Here is a 16,197-nt window from a genome sequence, read left to right as displayed (position 1 = left end):
TATGTGAAAATATATAAAAACAGTTATTTTTACTATTATTATTATGACAACCATGTAATCTGTTTCTTTGAATGGCGTTCCATTCTAAAATACACATTTCTGCAATCATAGAAAGAAAAGCATGTTTCTCTTAGAGGAAATCAATACTATTAAGAGATTCATGTCCTTGACAATCTGGTGCAAACAAAATGTGCACTAACACTAGTTGTTCTGTTCTATATGACCAGACATCCCCGGATATTTAGTTAAATAATTAAGACTGTAGCACCTCAATACTAATGATACATATTTTTCGAAAAAACTCCCTGAAAGATGTTCAAAACCACCTAAAACTTTAAAAACATAAATTAATAGCGGTCCAAAATTACAAACAGGAATGCTCAACCAAGGACTAAACTAATGCTTTCTTAGGTTGCATCAAATAGGGAAATATACTGTTTCTAACTGTACTGATTCAGATATATATTATTTTCTAGTACAGCCTCTGATATTATCCATCAGTTTCAAACCCTGAATCTCTCACAGTTACCTCCCCTCTAACAGCTGAAGTCTGATTGGCGTTGCCTAATGCAAGACAAATAGCAGTAAATAACAGGCAACAGTGAACAGATTTCGAGACAGTACTCTAATTGCGATTGTTGGCTGAAAGGGGTCACGGTTGTGCACTGTGAATGTGATGCACGATGATTAGCCCTGCATGCATTTGTGAGTCCTGTGACTGTGATATTGTTGCTATCTGCGACTGTAATATAGGCTGTAATTTGTAGGTTGTAATGCTGCGTGGGTAGAGACTCATTGATAGCATTTGGCACAAAGCCGTGCTTGGATGAAGCACTTAGCCAGTAGTCAATCTAAATATCACAGACACTGTTCTGAGTCAGTGGCAGTGTATTTGTTAGCTGAAACATGCTGTGTAATAATCAGTCAGTCCTTAGCTATTTAATGAACAGTCATCATAAGATGTTTTTACATAATCCTGCCATCTAAGATTACCTTAATGCTTGTAAAGGCTTGCTGGCGATGTGTGCCTCATTACCTTGGGACATTGGTCATTTCATTTCAAGGGTCTGATTTTCATTAACTGCTCAGCCCCCCTACCCATTAGCAGAATGAAAGCTCGGCTGCAACCATCTGGCTGCCAACTAGACCTCAGGGCTGCTTTATGGCTCCACCGAGCTTCACTAAAGGGAAAGTTGCACTATTAGAGCTTTTTTTTTTCTGAGTCAGGCCAGAGGGAGTAAGGGAGTGATGCAAGGAGTGTCCCATGCTCGGGGATGTGGGGGGAAAACAGAGAGATAAATTTAGAAGAAAAAGAGAGACATTGGTGCAGGGATAGAGGAGACAGAGAGAGGCAAAGTGAGACAAAGTTAAACAGAACCTGAAAGAACAAGTCAACATAAAAAAATTGGGAAAATAAAGGAGACAAGGAGAATAAAGGAGAACTGGGAGTAAAAAACGTGTCTGTGAGATGACAATGACATACATAATACTACTGTTCATCCAACACAGTTAAATCTTAGGAGCCAGAGGTGTTACAGGATGTGAGAGATTCATCCATGGACTGATAATAACACATCACACTTGGCTTATGGCGGAATGCAGCACATGTACAGTAGATACTCAAAGAGCAGGTGTACACTTTACTGCTACACTGTACACATTTTATTTTAAGAGAGTGGTCTGGTTTCAAAATAGTACCTGCTTACACAGACTATTTTAGTGTCTTCAATAAAATCTAACTCTGGTTCTCTTCCAACTGCATTCCCATCTGTATTCTTGACTTCTAATTGCTTTTATTCTGATACTGTTTTGCTCTGTCTTGCACAACAGACTGCCTGCAAATGCACGTCAACCTGCTGTATCATCTACTGTTCAGGTGACAACAGAGTTCACAAAAACATCCTGCCTGAAATGTATGTTTTGCTGCTTGTTTCTCTCTGTAGAGCAGAGTGGTTAAAATTCATTCCTGAATTTTATCCATTACTGTTCATGCGTCACATATGGAGAAGTCAGTGACTGAATGATGATAATGTAGGTAAGGGGACACAGCAATTATATTACTGGATATATTAAGCCTCTTTTGGTATAACTAGCTAATATGACCCAGATAACTACAGGGGTTTGATAGCATAGCTGATACTATCTAATACTTGTTGATTATTAAGCATTGTGAAAGGAGAGCATATCTCAACCACCTTATCTACAGTAATTAGTCAGTTATGATCTTTTGCATATGCCATTCTAAGACTGGATGATGAGTTGTGTTAATAAACAAAAGTATGCAGCAACCTTCATGCTGACTAAGAGAGTCTAATGTTATAAGGCTGTATAAGAATATAAGGCTGATGATGGCTTACCTTTATCTGCTTAACTGCTGTTACAAGAACAATGATGTAATGCCCCTATTGATCTTTTAGGAGAAACAGCCTTTTCACTTGCTTAGACTCTGCAGGGAGGTCAGAGGTCAAACGACAGCAGCCTTTAGAGCTTGTAGGACTTCAATGTCTAATTGAACCCAGGACATCCTGAAGGATTTGTTTCAATGTGCGCTACTTGTCGTGGTTTTAGCTCTTGCTGATATACTGACTAAACACTTTATTTTACTGGTTAAAGCAACCACCTTATCCATCAATGTAGAATTCGCCTGCAAGCACTGGGGGGGACATACATTACTGGCAAATAAATACAGACACAAAGTACTGAACCTACAAAAAGGACTCAGAGACTCATGTCATGATTATTTCCAGCACCTGAGGATTGTCTCATAGTGGGGCTCATCATGCACAGCAGGGTCTGAGCTTTACTGGGAATGAGACTAAAAAAACAGAAAATCCATACAGCTGCAGTCGTGACTGCTGTGGGCAGAAATACTGGTCAGAATGCTTAAATTAGAATCCAAAATTAAAAGCCAAGCAATGTTATGGTGATAAGAATAAGACCACACAGTTTGCTGGTGCTGATCATAAAATGAGCCATAACAGCACTGGATAAAAAATCAAATTTCCATATTTGAACCTGATCATGACTGTTATTGTTGATGTGAATATGAAGTAGGAAATGCCCAGTAAATAAATATATATATATATAATAGATAAATATGATGGTATTATTGTAATAAGACTAAGATGAAAGCAGAAAATGCAGACAACAGTACTCGAACTCCTCCAACTAAACTTTGTGGAGGCTGTTCCATCAGCTGACGCTAGGAGCTGTCCGCGGTGCTGAAGCTTCGGCAGCCTCTTCTCTTTGTGCCGACAGCTCCACACAGCCAGGAATCCGCTTACTGAGCGTTCAAATTAAAAAACAGGGACCTCCGCATTTCACTTGATTATTCTCGACTGTCTTCACTCTGCGAATTCACAAGGAAGTGCATCAGCAACAACGCGCTGCTCTGTTTGTATTCCTCAGACGTCTAAATCTCGCTTTGCTTGTTTTTGGTTTTGTTTTTCCGCCCTGGAAGTATTCTTTTTTCAACACAAGGACGTATCCTGTAGGTCCGCGAAGAGCGACCTCGACTTTAGTAGACATGTGTATGAGACAGGACTGTCAATTTAAGACCCTCTTCGCGGTTTTGGTTCTCGCTGCCGCCGTGGCCAGAATACATGGACAAGGTAAGAACTTAACGCGTGTACTTTGTGGAGATTGCTCCGTGTACTTCGTTTTGTCAAAGTATACAAGGCGAAGGTAAAGCTGAGTGTTGGGCAATGACACCAGGTTCACGACTCTCTGATCTACAAGTGTGTATGTGGCGGTATTAACCCACTGGAGTGCTCACGAAGGGATTTATTTGATATTAAGTTTACAATATGTTGGTAAAAAGCGTCACAATCAAGCTTTAAAGAAACGACAATAATTCTGGTTAAAAAAAGTTGTAGATTACAAAGATACTGATCATTCTAAACTGATACCTTTCCCCTTTTACTACAGACGTAACTGAAATATGAAATTAGAGGCACGCAGCAAATAAACGAAAATCGGTTTCCAAGTGGCTCCATACTGCACACAGAGTATGGCTAATTAGAAGTTATAGATCCTCACATTTTGCCACGGGGTAAAATGTGTTTAACAGTCAGCTACATAGCGGTTTACTGTCGATCACAACTTAAATACACACACACACACACACACACACACACACACACACACACACACACACACACACACACACACACACACACACACGTTTGTCCACAAATAAAACTTAATATGCCATCCACAAATTAAACATTATTCTAAAAAATATTCTAAAAAATTCCACAGTGAGATGTTTAGATGATTATTTATTTGTGGGAACCCGGAGTAAACAGTCAGGAAGTGACTGGTTTGGGCACTGAGGTCTGTGTGACAGACGGTGCTCAGTAATAAGACTCTAATCCTCAGGAATTGCTGAAGATTATTGACCAAGCTGTTTGACACAGCTGAGTGCTTGTGGGAAGCGGTGATGGATTCATGCACAGTTGCCTTGTCCTAATTATTTTTCTATTGTGCTCTCTGCCCTCTCTTCATCATCATCATAACTAGCTTTCCTTTTAGACTATCTCTCTCTCTCAACTTGTCCACACATTTTACTACTGTATCGCCCCTCTTTTGTGGTGAACTCTTCTTTATCAAGCAGCTAGACATGAGCCACCCCCAAAGTAGGGCATTCAGATGCAATGTGTCCAGTATGCAGGGTATGAGTAATGACTTGTAAAATAAGGTTAACAAAATATCATGCAAAGTGCAGCCACTGTACAGCTTGATAAATAAATATTTACAGCCGTACTTACTTGTCCAAGCAGGATTAAATGTTGAACATATTAGATTTTGCTTAGTTTTTTCTGTGAATAAGACAAAGAACACACATCACATCATCAGTCTATGCAAGTAACAGTGTCAGGAATGTCTTTCTACATCCACTTTTCTGCATTTTATGAATGCCGTCAGTACATGTTGAAAATGAACACGTTTATGAGGAACAAGTGATTACTAAACAATTTACAGTAATAACTGTGAAGATGATATTACCTGGGCTGTTTCAATCACTGCATCTCAGCCCATCCAAACCTGAGGAGCAACTACAGAGCAGTGCCCGAAAACAATATCTTACACCATCAACAAAACATCAACTGATTGAATATCTAGTGGAGGAAATGTGCGGTAGCCGCTCCTGCACAGAGTTCCAGAACCTTACGTAAGCAAAGTGCAAATCCAGTAATTCGTGGTATTGCCTAACACACTCAGAAGACATTTTATATTGTTTAAATCTTTAAATTTAATCAGTTTTGAGTAAACACACACAGAGGTGCACATTAGTGCTTCCTAGTAGAAAATATGTGAATTTTTGAGTGCTTTCAGAATCACAATTGCACATAGCCTAGGAACACACTTGTGCTGTTCGCTCACTGCTCAAAACTCTAGGGAGAGGAAAAATGCATAGTGCACTATTTTTAGAGCAAAATAAAATTTAACAGCTTCCATTAGTGAGTTCTCTGCTGTTGCTTAGCCAGCAGATGTTCACATTGTAGAGAATTCTCCAAGGTGGGTCATTTCACTTTTTATTTCTTGAGGTTCTGATGTTTTTCTTTGTCAGAAGTTTTGAATGTGTCAGTAGGTACAGGAACGAGTGAGGTTTTTTGTTTAGAAGAGGTCTTAATCTCTCATTTGTGGCACTGCCTGTTGTTGTGAACTTGCTTCAGTCTTTTACCTCGCAGGGATTACAAACACCCATCCATCTATTTCGCTGTCACAAGCACACGAACAGATACATGTTTTTCTAAATTTCGGGAACTGTGCCATTATTTTCCCTGTGCATTGTGCACATTGGCAGTGCTGTTTCAGTTAATCTTTTCATTAATAAATATAGCTTAATAATTGTTGTCAGGGTAATCAAAATGACAAGCAACTGATTGTTCCTTAACTGCTGGGTGATTTGCATGTTTTTGTTTTCCATCCAAGTTGCACTTTGCATCAGGCTGCTTTTGTTGTTCAGTATTTATTTCACACTTACAATATGACTCAGAAAACACTGATTTCTAATAGCCGGTTATGTATTTTTCTATATGCAGTGCAATTGTCATAAAGTGCTCAGGCATTGTGAATCTTGGAAACAATACCTGGTTGGCTGTACATGTAGTGCTGCCACTGCAGAGGCCAGGATTATTTCATGCTGTGCATGTAAACATTTTAGTCATAATGAATGTGGGTAATCAGAGCAAAAACATAAAACCGATTAAACTGTTTCTCTCTTAATTTGTGAGGTAATACTGGGTTATGTTGGCTACTCACTTTTCATGTCTTTTCAAAGTAATAAAAAGATGTACATGGATGTAAATTCAAGGCTTTGTACATATTACAGAGAACATTTCAAACTGTGTCCCAGCCTTAGATTACATTATTAGCATCAGCTGTTTCTTTCATATGTATAAGGTAATCTAGGATTAAGGTAATGGAAATATTATCATCAAATAATCATACATTTAAAAGACAAAAGGAAATGGAAGAAATAATGAACCACTGATCAAAGGTAAGTTAAAATATACAATAATGATATGAATGTAGGCATGGAGTTTTGATAAATGATGTTGCTTTGCAAATGAATTGGTCAAGCCTTCTATTGCTTTATTTTTTTCACATCAATAACAGGAGGCCATTTGGGGAGGAAGAGAGTAAAAAGATTTTTAAAGGACAATCATTAAAATTGATCAGAACGGCTTAGTTTTAACTGCAAAAACACCAAGAAAATAAAATGGACAGTCCCTACAGTAAACCTGTCTTATGCTTTTCATGAGGCACTCTCATTTAGTTTGTCCTCCAGCTTTTGCTTATGTGTTGCGGAAATGACTTAGTGACTCAGTCCTTCTCTGTGGAATTTGTATGGTTTCCTTACATTTTGATTTTTGGCGACATCCTAAAGACAAACAAGTCAAGTGGTTTGTGACTACATAGAAATCATATATTAAAACTTGGTTTGTACATTGTTAGAATGGCAACTTGTCTGGCTGTGTGTACCATCTGTATCCTGGGATAGAGTTTGTCTCATATCATAAAAAATATACTGTATATACATTCATTAATATCAAATCTAATTAAAATAAAAACAGTGCTCCCTTTGTGAGAATTAAAATCGTGGTTAACCTATGTGAAATGGTGTACATTCATCTTTAACATGACTAGACAGCTGAGGCAACAGCTTGAACTTGTCATAGGAGATATCAATCAAATTTACATGCTTATATAAAGCATGTTATCAAAACTATCTATTTTGACTTTTAAAGTACTGTGAACAAAACACTATGTGCAATATCCTCCCATCTCCTACATGAAACCCATGTGTAGAAGCATTCCTCACCACATCAAAAACTCAGTGTACTGAATTTACATTTGCTTAGAAATCTCTCTGATTTTTGCGACTTACTCTTCACAAAGTAGCTCAATAATAATATGTTTTTGTAAATGTATTCAAGTTATTATGTTTTATAAAATACTGACATATTTAATAGCTATTCATGCATCCATTTAGTGTGGAGAGTTTTCATTGGCCTTGGTGTGGCACTTGAAGTTTTGCACAATTTAATGGCATTCAGCTGAGTCTATTATCTTTATGCTTACACATTATCTCCGCCTGTTAACAATGATTTTTTAGTGATCTGGGAGTTGCAGAAAGAGATGTTTTATGTATCCTAAAGCTCATTAAATGAGTTACGATCTCCTCCTGGTTGACAGAGCTCTCCTTGACAGACCACTGTCGGTTTTAAGAATGTGTTATAGATGGAAGACTGTGATTCGGACAATAATAATGAGTCTTTCTGCATGTCTTTGTTCGTTAAGAACAGACGATTATCTGTCATAGCTCATGATGGATAAGGCATCGGTAGATTGACAATATCTGACAAATTATGTATTACTTTTAGATATTCCAGTTTAGATGGTATAAAACAACAATTTAGCATCCAGTTCAGTCAGTTGACATAATAAAAACAAAACACACTGAAACACATTTTTGTAATGGTCTTGATTTAAGCTTAATATTGGAAGAAGCATGTATTAAAACTGCACCACTGAGAGGCTGAAGTAGTATCTCTCTGGACTTTCTTTTGTATTGACACCTGTTACCACTACAGAGGAATGAAGGTCATCTTATGTTTAAAACAGGCATCTTGTGCGTGCTCGCTCAACTCAATAGTGAATGTCCTTGTTTGTCTCGCTAACATTACAGGTTAAGAGACTAGTTTTCTGTTTTCCAGCAATGGAGGAGTTGTTCATGTTCACAAGCGTTCATTAAATCTGCCAAGATCATGGGAATAAGACAGCATAATTCTGCTTTAGGGTAGATTGTTGCTTTGAGCGGTGCAATGGAAAAATCTGAGCATCCTATAATTCCAGGGGAGGTAACAGAAATCATTCAACACCTGTTTGTTGGATTGCCAGTGATTAACTTCATCAAGGGCTATTCAGCATCTGTGTGCTGTCATAATTAGTTTAACTTTCCCAAGGCCTGTCAATGGTAAATGAGCGTCATTATGCCAGAATGCCCCTCTTCAAGGCTTGGCGCCTGCCTGCCTCAGCCCCTCTCTGTGCCTGTGTCGGTCTCTTTCACTGCCTCCTAGGTGGAGCTCACAGCTTGGCTGAATGCGACTCATTTTCAGCTCTTCATGTGCAAATGCCTCTCTCGCTCCATGAGAATGTTCTGCGCATCCTAATTTGAGTCCTTGCCTCATATATTTCTTCCTCAAAAGTGCGGAGCTTTATTTGTCAAAGGGAAAAGAGTGTTTTTGCAAGGATCTTTTATGGATTTCATCGCTGTTGTGCTGGGATTGGTTCACCAACAGCTGGTTTTACCCTATAGAAAATAAACCCTGGTGTTCTCACTAAATCAGGCGATACTTCAGCTATCTCTTGAAGGAGACTACAGTTAAATCTTGTAATTCAGATAAGGGTGGTAGTGGAAGTTATTGGACACATTTCCAATTTTCTTACTCTGTGGTTACAATGCAGCATCAACTTTGAAATTGTGGGCGTTCAAACATCATGTATGAATAGTCAAATAGCTAGGCTACAATATTTACTTATACTTTACATGTTTCCTGTGTTAAGTAACACTACACTGTATGTCAGTGACTCAATTAATAATATGAGTATGTTTTAATGTTATGTCAGTTTCCTTGTCAGGTTTTTTTGTGCTTCCACGTTTTTGTAAAGATTTAGCATTTCAGTTTATCTCTAAGGCAGACTTGAAATGAATGTGGTTGGCATTTATTCATCACAAAATAATTTAGCATTTTGGTGTGCTAATACCAAACTAATAAACTACACTTTTTTGGTTGTCCAGCATAGAGAATAGATAAATATGCTTTTTTCTTCCTAATAGCATACCCTGTCAGCATATATTTATATGTATTATTCATTACTATATATATCTTTTAGACCTTTAAATAAAATAACACCAACACTCCAAATATGTATTCAGAAGGTAACTGCAGTATTGGCTATTCAAGAATTAAGCAAAGAGCAACAGAACTTGAACCAGAACATAATAAGCACCCAGCAAAGCTTAACTTTCTAATTCTTGTAAAAGGAAATTACTGTTTGCTCACTGCAATAATACTTAATGATTTCAGAGAGTTTAAAGCACCATCATTTGCTCTTTGAACATTTACTTTTTGAGCCTTCAACCTGCACTCTTATTCCTGGTAAATTGGAGTGTCTTTTACCTAATAAATAATATACTGGGTTTTATCATAAACCCTTACACAGGATGGCAGATCATTTAAAACAATACAATGTAGAGAGAAGAAACTGGAGTTTTTCCTGATAGCATTTCCTGTCCTGTTTGTTTAATCAATTTGACAGTTTGGATAGACCTGAAATGGGTTCTTACCTTTAGATAATTATGTGAGAGTTTTCTGCCTGTATTTTGTCCCAACACAAGCATCTCTTCAGACATTTAAAGTAACAGGTTGACAATGAAATTGTCAAGATGGATCCCCAACAAAGAAGAGAAATTTCCTCTGGATCTTGTGCAGGCAGTCGGAGATGCTCCATTTATGAAATCTCACTCCCAGAGCAGAGGACTGGGGAAGGACTTCCTGCTGGGAGGGCAATGAACTCAGAAACTGCGCCTGGCCAAATTGGGAGGGCATACACATTTAATATATTCCAAGTGAAGAGTATAGCAAAAACCCTAAATGAAGCAATGTCTACCACTTTGTCAAGGCAGTACGTCACTGGCTTACTTTCTACCTGCTTTGCCTTTGGCCTTGCGCCTTATTGATCTCACCAGTCAGTCAAAGAAAAAGAGTCAGCTTGGGTAGCCTACTTTCACGCTCGGCCTGGCCATGTACATACCTCCCTAATCAGGACTGGCGTGTTTTGTGGCTGCAGTGGGGACGGCTCTCTGAAACGATTAGGCCTGGGGACAGCTCCAGCTCTCTTCCCCTCTTCTCCATGCCAGATCCCATCTAGAAAGCATTTCATCTGTGGCAGTGGAAAGGCTTATGTAGGGTCGGAGAGTGCTGTGTGGAAAGCAGCAGGTAATAGGCTGTGTAATGTGTTTGGGGGAGTAGTTTTAGTATTCACAGTTAGTGCTGACCTCTGGCAGGTTGAGCCACCCCCACAGTAATTTCCTCTGAAAAGATGTAATTGAATTCATCAGGATGAGTAAACATATTATAAGTAGCAGAGAAAGATAACAATGTTGTGGATAGATCAAGGAAGGGGATAGTAGCACCACGAGTAATTGAAAATAGTCAAAGACAAACAAGCAAAGAAAGTATGCAGGATGCGGGAAAGTCATTGCGTTTATAGTCGCAGCTTTTCACTCCACTTTGGACTTCACTTCACATCTGTTTTGATTTTATTTCCACCAATGATTGTGTGTGATTTTAAGTAAAACTGGCCTACTGCCTGTCCCCAGCTGACCATGGTAATACTGGAATATCCCACTGAACTGAGTCCCTGGCTAAAATGCAGCAAAGATTCACAAACATAATGTACTGTACATCCATTTCAAGCATTTTGTCCAGCTTATGTTTTTAGTCCAGACAATACAGAGACAGAGAAGCCACGATGTGGCCGTGAGCCTCGTTCTGTGTAGTGAGATGTATTGAAGCGAGGTCCCCAAGGACCTTGCGTATAATTTAGAGGTTCTAACATCGACCGCCGTCTTCAAAATATTGAACATTGGCAGTCCAGGCCTCTGCTGGGTGGTCAGGCAATTGTCTGTCAGTTATAGAGCAGTCCTCTGCCTCTGCTTCGCTCCTGGTGATGGAGAGCCGGCTCATTGTGACTGTTTCCATCTGTCAGAGCAGTGAGCAGCCTTTAAAAAGAATACTTGCTCTTAAGAATGGATTACTTAGCGGGGAACAGCTGGAGTTGCTGGGTTATAGCTTTTAGTGGTAAAAGCTGGTCCTTGCATTTTTGACACTTCTTGAAGATGCTGTGTGAAATAAATGGTGAAGTGATGTTCAGCAGCCTTGTATTGACGGAGGAAATGCTTTGGAAACCAAACAATACATCTGACAGTGATATAATGTAAACTTAACAAATCTTTGTGTTCCATCTCTTTTTACAGCTTGAAATATAAAGAATGGCTGACCTCATGCTAAATAGTATTCTTCCTCACACTCTTGCGTTGGGGTTAGGGTTAACCCTAACCCAAACACCCCTTTTCTTTTTTTAAGCTCAGCGGACATTTGTGGTCCTCAGAGGATGAATTCTTACTCTCTCTGACTTTTCTTGTATAGCGTCACCAAGAGATTGACATTATGACAACTATTGGATGTATTACTATTAAATTTGGTATAGACATTATTAACTTTATCAACATCTATTGCCATCATCATTTCTCCAAAAATTTGTACAGCTCAGCTGTGCCCTGTGTTTGATTTAATTAGCAAATGTTAGTATGTTAATATGATAAACCAAGATGTTGCACATTGTAAACATCAGCTTGTTAACGTTGTCATTGTGGACATGTTGCCACGCTCACATAAATGCTAGTGTGGCTGTAGACTCTTAGTCTTGTTATAATCTCTGTGTCTTCGTCTCTGAAGTTGTATGTCTATATGTTTGTTCTTTGAGGACATGGTTGAGAGTGGAAACTCCTGCACTTAAATGTGTTTTCTGCTGTTGGATGACTCATCAGAACCAAAGAGGAAACACAAGAGGAAACAGAAACTTTGAGATATTAGTTTGAAGACTCTCTCATTTTTATTAAAGTCCTTTAGCTTATTAGTTTAGAGGAGCAAATGATGCTGTAAGACATCACCATTGTCTGAAAAATTGTATTTTCAGTGTTAGGAGTGATTCAGACATCCTGTCTTGACTGAGTCCCACACATACAACCTTTGGTAGGTTTCTGAATAACATTACAAACATATTATTGTCAACAACAAATTAGAATTTGTCTAGTTACCATCCTCATCTCATTCGTATTATGGGAATGTCACTTTATTGAAAAGGTCTGGCTGACATTGAGATCTGAATCTTTATTTAACTATGTGGGGTTTTTTTGTTTTTAAATTTTAACTAGTTTTTGTTTGTCATTTTCATTTAAATATGAGTCCAATATTTTTGCCCGTAAATTAATGTCTGCAGTGTTCATTTAGGGGCACACGTGTGTTTGTGTGTATTGTCTTTAAGCTCACTTCCTGGTTGACTTATGGTTATTTTTGAGGGATTTACTGGAGCCCAGGGGCCCACAAATTAATTGAGCATGATATATTTAAATTATATAACTAGATTAATACCCACATTACTGATATCTTTTACATGATATATTTAAGTGTTTTATCATTGCCTCTGAATCCAAAACATCACTGAATGATTAAACCACAAATGCTTACTTAGGCATACTTACTGTACTTTAACATTTTTATGCTGTTATAGCAGTACTTTCTTTTATAGTCTACAGTTGTGTAGTTTTTTTTCTGGGTGTAAAGGTGAATGTGCCATTGTTGTTGCATAACATCTGAAATCCTTATGTGACTTCTCATTTAACCCAGAGATCAGTTCTTAAATGTGGCTCAGCAGGTTGGGGGAGGAGCATATATTCAGTCCATGAAGCCCAGCTGTGTGTACTAGGATTAAATCTGAATTATAAAGGCAAACAGAGAAAAGGAATTCTGATGGTATAAGGGATGATCTTCGCCAAAGACCGGACAAGGGCTTTTACAGAGTACTGAGGAGGAGACTGGGTTTATTTTACTCCTATAATAATCCTATGATTCTCTTTAGAATAAAACATTAAAGTGTTAAGATTATTCCTTTGGTGGAAATATGAGAACATTCAACCATCAATGATAAATTTGCGGTAAATTTACTGGGCTCTCAACAACATATGTTTACTCATGAGTGTTACTCAATAATCTAATCATAATGTCATGGAAGCGTTAATCCAAATAACACTAAGCTCGACTAACCTCAATTCCCTACTCTTACGTTAATGTGATAATGTTCAAAATAGTTAATAAACTTAACAGTTATTGCAGTGAGATATGTTCAATCTTTAAGTGTGTTTTAGCCAAGTAAACACAGAGACTGTTCTCCCAAGAAAAAAATAGCGCTAGTTATTTCAGCGAATTTCCAAAAATGATATTTGTTTACGTTCAAGTGACAAAACCCTCTAGCGGATGAAGTAATTATGACTTTTGTCCATTGGGTGCAATAGAGGAAGTAGTGAGAAGTAGTGACAGAGCCAGAAAGTCTACAGAGGAGATTGGGGTGGATGGATGGGTCAGCACATAAAATTAGTTTGTTTGAACCAGGCAGTTGTTCCCTAAGGCCTGTAATAAAAAGCAAGTTCAATATACACGGGATATCTCTTCGTTAGCTGGCTTGATTGAGCCTAACATTGGCCATCCTGGATAACCAGCACTACGAAGCATTCTATCAACTAGCTCAGTCAACTCTATGTTTTCCAATCCAGCTACAAGTGTGTTCATGTCAAAGAGGCAGGGTTGTTAATTACGAGCGACATCATCAGAACCATACTTCATATGATGTGAGATGAAACCGTGATACCAAGTATCTGTGGAAAGCTTCTGCTTTAGGGACAGCATAAAGTCATATTCAACAAAGTGAAATGTAAACAACAGCCTGTAATCATACAACAAAATAAGAAGATGTAGAAACACATTTCCACACATTAAAAGTAGGCTAAAGCGTAAAATAGATATGGAAACAAGTACGTGAATACCACTTGTGTAAAGTCAGATTTTCACAGTGTAGCAGTTCTGGGTGGACACATTCAACCAATTATATATCGTGTTATTACATTCCTCTTCATACATGATTCAGTTTAAATGATGTAAGTAATGATGTGAAATCAGGCCTAGAGGGTGAAATCACTCGGCTGCTTTATGGAATTACAACAGCATCTTGCATCATCCATATGCAAAAAAATCTCCCCAAAAACTCTTCACAAAAGTGAAAAAGCAGTTGACACCAATGCAGGAGACTGAGGTGGAGAACTTGACAGAAACTTTACTGTAAACTTGAAAGGAGACAACATAAAAAAAGCACATTGAAATTCACAGGCAGTCAACAGTTCACAACAGGAAACAAACAAGTAGGCAGAAAGGGAGACAAAAACGGACAATGGGAAAACTATGGTGATCTGACAAAACATGCAGAGAACAGACAGTAACGGGCTATAATGAGGTGCAGCTGGTGAGGCAGGCAGCTGGTCACAAACGCTGATGAGGGGATGAGCCACAGGTGTGCAGGGAAAGTGAACATACTGAGGACGCCTGCGGACAGGTGAGGAATAGGCCTTTTTTCACAGAATAAAAAGGACAAAAGGACAAGCACAGGTGTAAATAATAAAATGAATGCTGGCTTAATTCCATTTGGCTGCTTCAGTTTCAAGGTCCTGGTATTGTTTATTCTGGCTCACTGTCACGGCTTACTGAGACACTTAAATAAAATGGAGCCATTGTTAATATTATTAGTAACACCTATGCTCCGTCACTTTACCTAAACCTCACAATAACTTGTCCCTAACCTTAACTGAACTCTACCCTAACCTTAAAGGAATAGTTTGACATTTTGGTAAATATTTGCCATCTTGCTAAGAGTTAGATAAGATTTATACCACTTTCATGTCTGTACGCTAAATATGAAGAGCTCTAAGGTGGTTAGCCTAGCTTAGCACAAAAACTGGAGCAAGGGTAAACAGCTAGCCTGACTCTGTCCAAAGGAAAAAATAAAATCCAACTGACAGCACCTCTAAAGCTTACTTATCAACATGTTATATCTTGTTTATTAAATCTGTATTCAAACAGAAACGAGGAAAGAGAGTTACTTGCTGCCTATGCTATGCTAAGCTATCCCTGTTGGCTCCAGCCTCATATTTAGCACAGACATGAGAGGCTTTGATCTTCTCCTCAAACTCTCGGTAAGAGAACAAATAAGAGTCTTATCAAATTATTCATTTAACCAAAAATCAAGTCTTAACCTTAAGATTTAATGGTTTAACTGTTGGGGACCAGGCGGCTTTTAGCTTCCAAATGGGGAGATGAGTCCCCATAATGTGACTGTTTGAACAGATTTGTGTTTCCGGTAACATAATTAATACAGGCACACAAACGCAGCAGGAGACATAAGCAGAGGGAGAAGGAGAGCGAGTAGGCACAGACGTCACCATGTCACCAGTTTAACCTCTGTTGGACAGGTCTGCGAGCTGAACTATAAACATCAATTATTCTCCTCTGTGCCAATAAATTTAAACATGCATCAGCAAACTTAATGATATTGTGTTAAATTGAATGGATAATGGCTAATCACACCACTGATTCATATAAGTAAGGTAAACTGATGATAGTTTACCTTACAAATTCTATGACAAGAGCATATCCCAGCATACATGACTCCACGCAGAAAGAGCTATGCTGGAAAACAAACCTCCTGTGAGGCAACAATGCTATCCATTGTGCCATGGCCTGCTGCCAAATGCGCCAATTTCAAAGAATATATACATTTCTTTGTATTTGGAATAATAGACATTCAAATAGCACAATTTCCTTGCCCTGAGAAACTCAACATGTCTGCCCTTAATGGTTTTATATTGCAATCATTACTGATTTAAGTAGCAGTCTGAACAGAAACACAGAAAACACCTCTGATTTATCCATTTTAGCAGATGAGCTCTACGCTGGCCTCCAGTCTTCTTTATTCTTTTTTTTTTCTTTCACTATCAACATGAGCAGCATCATAAAC

At 38.3% G+C, this 16,197-nt stretch overlaps 1 protein-coding gene across 1 annotated transcript in view; it reads left to right on the top strand.

The window, feature by feature from the left end:
- Positions 1–3,214: 3,214 nt before the first annotated feature.
- Positions 3,215–16,197, top strand: part of LOC122996140 (seizure protein 6 homolog) — a 92,618-nt gene continuing 79,635 nt past the window's right edge. The window contains exon 1 of the mRNA XM_044371714.1: positions 3,215–3,611. Within this exon, the coding sequence (XP_044227649.1) occupies positions 3,527–3,611 (85 nt within the window). The 5' untranslated portion in view covers positions 3,215–3,526. The remainder of the gene's footprint in view (positions 3,612–16,197) is intronic.

Source organism: Thunnus albacares, chromosome 13 (genome assembly GCF_914725855.1).
Source record: "Thunnus albacares chromosome 13, fThuAlb1.1, whole genome shotgun sequence".
NCBI classification, from domain to species: domain Eukaryota; kingdom Metazoa; phylum Chordata; class Actinopteri; order Scombriformes; family Scombridae; genus Thunnus; species Thunnus albacares.
This window is presented reverse-complemented; position numbering and strand designations above follow the sequence as displayed.